At 30.4% G+C, this 5,830-nt stretch overlaps 1 protein-coding gene across 1 annotated transcript; it reads left to right on the top strand.

Moving 5' to 3' along the window:
* The first annotated feature begins 256 nt into the window (after positions 1-256).
* LOC111891514 (uncharacterized) lies at positions 257-679 on the top strand. The gene has a single exon (XM_023887571.1). It carries the CDS (start codon positions 257-259, stop codon positions 677-679), a length of 423 nt encoding a protein of 140 aa, XP_023743339.1.
* Positions 680-5,830: the final 5,151 nt, after the last annotated feature.

Genomic DNA, 5,830 nt, shown 5'->3' with positions numbered 1-5,830 from the left:
CGTTTCGGTGTTCAGCGGTGAATCTGTGTTTCAGATTCATCGGAACTACATTGCTGGTTGCTGAGCTTGTTTTTTGAGGATCACTGTAAGTTTCGCACGCTTTCTAGTCTTTAACTCTTGATAGACCAGTTTCTTTCCTTATGATCTTAGTGTTCTTATCTGGGATTCTAGAAACTGTTGTAAAAAGTGTGATTGTTCTTTTTTTGGTTTGGTTTTCTGAACATATTTGATTTCTTGATTGGTTATTTGTTTGATCATGGGTGATACACCACCAGAATCATCTAGTAAAACTAATGTTGTTGATTTTGATGATCCTCTTTTTTTACATCCATCGGATCATTCTGTAACAACTATTATAAGTTTCAAATTGCTTGGTACTGAAAACTTTAGGGTTTGGAAAAGTTCAATGACTAGGGCTCTTAAAGCCAGGAACAAACAAGGTTTTATAGAAGGTACTGAATTAAAAGATAATAAGGATGCTATTAAATCTCTAAAGTGGGACAGAGTTAATGCTATTGTATGTTCTTGGATTGTTAACTCACTTTCTGAATCTATTTACATTGGGCATGCTTGTTCTGAGTTTGCTTTAGATGTTTGGAATGAACTTTGTGAAACTCATTTTAAGGCTGATGGTTCTGTTGTTTTTAACATTCATCAACAAATTAATGGGCTCACATAAGGGAGCATGTCTGTTTCAGATTTTTTAAATAAGTTGGATGGTTTATGGAAAGAGTTTGATGGCTTAACAAAGTGTCCAGATTGCACTTGTGAAGCTGCTACTCATACTAAAAATCATTCAAAGCTCATGAAACTTATGCAATTTCTCAATGGTCTTGATGATTCATATAACACAGTTAAAAGTCATATTCTCATAATGGAACCTTTACCTGATGTTAAAACTGCTTTTTCAATTGTTTCTAGAGAAGAGTCTAATCAAAAGCATGGAAGTGTTTCTGTGTTATCCACTAAAATTCAAAATTCTTCTGCTTTTGCTGGTAAAATTACTGATAATAAGAAATTTAAAGGAAGAAATCAGAATTTAATATGTAAAAATTGTGGAATAAAGGGTCATACTATTGAGAAATGTTATAAGCTTATTGGGTATCCTAAGGATTTTAAACCCAAGTCTGAGTTTAATAAGTCACCAGCTGTTACTGTGACTGGTACTTCTTCTCATGTTATTGAAAGTACAAATGCTAATGCTTCAGTTGTTTCTTCTAATAAGTCTGGTCATCATTTTTTAACAAGTGATCAATACTTAAAGTTGATGTCTCTTCTTCATGAAAAAGAGTTATCAGAAGGTGTATCTGCTAATGCTAATATGGCAGGTATATCTTGTAATAATGTTTTTTTAAATAAAATAAAATGGGTTGTTGATTCAGGAGCTAGTCAACATATGACTGCTACTGATTCACAATTTTCAGATGTTGTGGATGTTTCCAAACTTAATCTAAGAGTTGATCATCCTAATGGTTCAACTGCTAAAATAGATAAGATTAGAAACATTATTCTTTCTGATTCTATTAGTATGTCAGATGTCTTTGTTATACCTGATTTTCATGTTAATCTTTTGTCTGTTCACAAGATATGTAAAGAAAATAAGTGTAGAGTTGTTTTTGATGAAAATAACTGTTATGTTCAGGATTCACTGTCAATGGAGAATGTGATGACTGGTAAAGAATCTGGAGGTCTTTATTATTTGGAAAATCAATTGTTAGGTAGGTCAAATTCTGTTGTTAATTGTCATAAATGTTTTATATCAAAATTAACATGGCATAATAGGATGGGACATCCTGCTGATAAAGCTCTAAGTACTTTAAAATCAGTTTTAAATTTTGATAATGAATCAGTTATGCCATGTGAGGTTTGCCATAAGGCTAAACAAACTAGGGAACCTTTTCCTTTGAGTGAACATAAGTCCTTTTGTCTGGGAGAACTTGTTCATTTAGATGTTTGGGGTCCATATAAAGTTGCTGCTATTGGTGGTTTTAAATTCTTTCTTACTATTGTAGATGATTTCACTAGAGCTACATGGGTTTATTTGATGAAATCTAAGGATGAAGTATTTGGTTGTTTTCATGAGTTTGTTATGATATTGGAAAATCAATTTAATGCTAGTCTAAAAGTTATTAGATCTGATAATGGAACAGAATTTGTTAATCAAAAAATGAATAGTTTTCTTAAAGCCAAAGGAGTTGTTCATCAGACTTCTTGTGTTCACACTCCACAACAAAATGGAGTGGTAGAGCGGAAGCATAGGCATTTATTGAATGTTGCTAGGACTTTGCATGTTATTTCAAGCTGGCTTGCCTAAAATTTTTTGGGGAGATTCTATTTTAACTGCAGTTTTTTTAATAAATAGAATGCCTTCATCTGTTTTAAATGGTAAAACTCCTTTTGAATTAATCTATAATCTTGTTCCAGTTTATGACAAAATTCATGTGTTTGGATGTTTAGCCTTTGCAACCAAGTTAAACAATACTGATAAATTTTCTGAACGCTCTGAGAAATGTATTCTTATTGGGTATTCGAATGTTAAAAAAGGTTACAAATTATTTAGTCTTGATAATGGTTTTTGTTTCTTTTCCAGGGATGTAAAATTTTATGAATCTATCTTTCCTTTTAAGTTGGCTTCTAAATCAAATGAAGATTCTCAATTTCTTGAGAAAACTGTTTTTAATAATAATGATCCATTTTCCAATGATGAGCTATTATTTTCTCAAAAATTTGATAAAAATCAAACTAGTGGTGAATTAGGGAGTAACAATCAGGATGGTGATACAGTTGTTGATCAACCATCTGGTGCAACTGATTTTGATGTGGATGGTAGTTCTAGTTTAAATGCAACAACATCTAATCAGGAGGGTACTCATGGTTGTGAAACATCTGGTTCGCAACCAGAGATTGTTGTATCCATTCCTATTAATAGTTCTGAGGAATATTTAGATAATAATGTTGTAACTTCTGATTCTCAGTTTCTAGGTATTAGAAAATCTAATTGTGAGTCTAGATTTCCTCAAAAATTTAATGATTTTGTCATAGAAGGAAAGTATAAATATGGGATTGAAAGATCTGTCAATTATTCTTTTCTTAGTCAAGATAATAAATGTTTTGCAACACGCTTAAATAAATCTATTGAACCACAATCTTATTATCAAGCATCTTTGGATCCTAATTGGATAAATGATATGAATGAAGAAATTGAAGCTTTGTATAGAAATAATACTTGGGAAATTTGTGATTTACCTGCTGATAGGAAACCTATTGGTTGTAAATGGGTATATAAAATAATGTACAAATCTAATGGTGAAATAGAGAGATTTAAGGCAAGGCTTGTAGCTAAGGGATATAATCAAAGAGAAGGTATATATTTTGATGAGACATTTTCACCTGTTGCAAAAATGGTTTCTATCAGAATTGTTATTTCTCTTGCAATTAATTTTGATTGGAATTTGTTTCAACTAGACATAAATAATGCTTTTCTTTATGGTGAATTGGATGAGGATGTTTATATGACATTGCCACTTGGTTACAATAATAAAAATAATAGTAACAAAGTTTGTAAGTTGTTGAAATCATTATATGGGTTAAAGCAGGCTCCTAGGAAGTGGAATGAAAAATTATGTGGTTTTTTACTTGAATTTGGTTTTGTTCAGAGTGTGAATGATTTCTCATTATTTATAAAGGCTTCTAATGGTGATATTGTTATATTACTTGTATATGTTGATGCCATAATTTTGAGTGGTAATTGTGATAAAGAAATAAATAAAGTCAAAGATTTTTTAAAATCTAAATTTTTAATCAAAGATTTGGGAAAATTAAAGTATTTTTTGGGAATTGAAGTAATAGACATTAATAAAGGTGTTTGTTTAAGTCAGAGAAAATATTGTATGGAATTATTACATGAATTTGGTATGTTAGGTTGTAAACCTGTGAAGACTCCTCTAGACTGTAATGTTGTAGTTAGAGGAGAAGGAATTGATGCTAATGATACATTGGTACAAAATATTGTTCTTTTTCAAAAGTTGGTTGGAAAACTCATTTATTTGACTATTACTCGTCCAGATATTTCATATGTTGTTCAAGTTTTGAGTCAGTTTATGCATTCTCCAAGAAAATCTCATTTTAATGTTGTTGTAAGATTACTTAGATATTTGAAGTTAAATCCTGGAAGGGGTTTTTTAATTACAAAAGGAAATCTAAATTTAAAAAGTTTTGTTGATGCTGATTGGGCTAAGTGCTTAGTATCTAGAAGGTCAGTTACATGGTATGTTGTATTTCTTGGAAATACAATTGTTTCTTGGAAAAGTAAGAAACAAGAAACTGTTTCTAGATCTTCTACTGAATCAGAATATAGGGCACTTGGTGTTATTTCTTGTGAAATTATGTGGATTTTAAAAATACTGTTTGCTGTTGGGTTAAAAGATTTAACTCCTGTTTCAATTTTCTGTGACAATGAATCAGCAATAAAACTTGTACATAATCCAGTTTTTCATGAGAAAACAAAACATTTTGATGTTGATACTCATTTTATAAGAGATAAGGTATCAAAAGGAGTAATTGAAGTTCATAAGGTGAGTTCATATTTTAATCTGGCAGACATTTTTACTAAACCTTTGGGGGTTGCTCAACATGAATGGATTTGTAAAGGGTTGGGTCTTGTTGATCCATTCCAGAATAAGTATTGAACTTATTTGAATTATAAGTTTGAGGAGGGGTGTTGAATTATAAGTGTTAATATTACAAACTTATAATTATATCCTTTCTAAGTATCCTTTTGTTAATAATTGATTATTCATTTGTTTATATATATTGCTTGTATATATTAATGTTTTGTGCAGGAGGATATATCTTGAACATTTTGTGAATCTATTGGACTTAAATAGTAGTATATTAAAATGGTGTAACACGCGGATCTATTTGGATACTTGATGACCCGTATAGTCTGTATATCATATATATTTGATTATGTATGAGAGTGTGAAAGATATGCGAGTCTATCCTCTTCTCTGTTCATATCGTCTTCATCTATTCATAGAGTCTTGTTCTTACTTTGATTCTTGTTTTGATTCATGTAGTTGTATGAGAGTAGATTAGATGAGAGAATCTGTAGTGAGGTTTATTTGTAATGAGAGGAGTGATTTGTAGAGAGGTTTTGTTATGTAAGTATACTTGAAAACCTTCTGGTTCTTAATAAATAAGAACTGTTGATGTTGTGATTTCTTGTGTTCAAGTTTCTTTTGATATATATATATATATATATATATATATATATATATATATATATATATATATATATATATATATATTAAAACTCCATAAAAAATCAATTGCTCTACAAATTAAGCCGAACCATTTAAAGAAAATATACAAAGAATCAAGTTTTCAACCATTTTGTTGTATTAACCAAGAAACTCTAATTCTTACCCAAATTTTATTTTTTCTAGTTTTTATTATTTAATAATATTTTTTATAACTTTAGATCATTAAAACTAAAAAAACAACTACTAAATGGACCATAATACGCTTCTTTATAAATTGCAACAATCATTCACCTAATGGTTCCAATTTCATCTATATCATTGTCTCCATCTACCACATCACCTTCCACGCCACTAGTTTCAACCCCATCACCATCTCCAATACTTCTACTATCATCTCTTTTCCCAATTCCAACAAAAACACCATCTTTATTACCAGAAATCATGTAGGAAGGATAGGGTTTGTGGCGAAGATCTGGATACAACCTTGGATCGTGATATCACTTTCCGAACTGATATTTCTACCCTAAATCTGGGTTACAAGAAATTCAGCCTAGGATAATCCAAGT

This window comes from Lactuca sativa, chromosome 4, assembly GCF_002870075.4.
Source record: "Lactuca sativa cultivar Salinas chromosome 4, Lsat_Salinas_v11, whole genome shotgun sequence".
Lineage (NCBI taxonomy): Eukaryota > Viridiplantae > Streptophyta > Magnoliopsida > Asterales > Asteraceae > Lactuca > Lactuca sativa.
The sequence above is the reverse complement of the archived record's forward strand: the minus strand, read 5'-3'. Positions and strand labels throughout refer to the sequence as shown.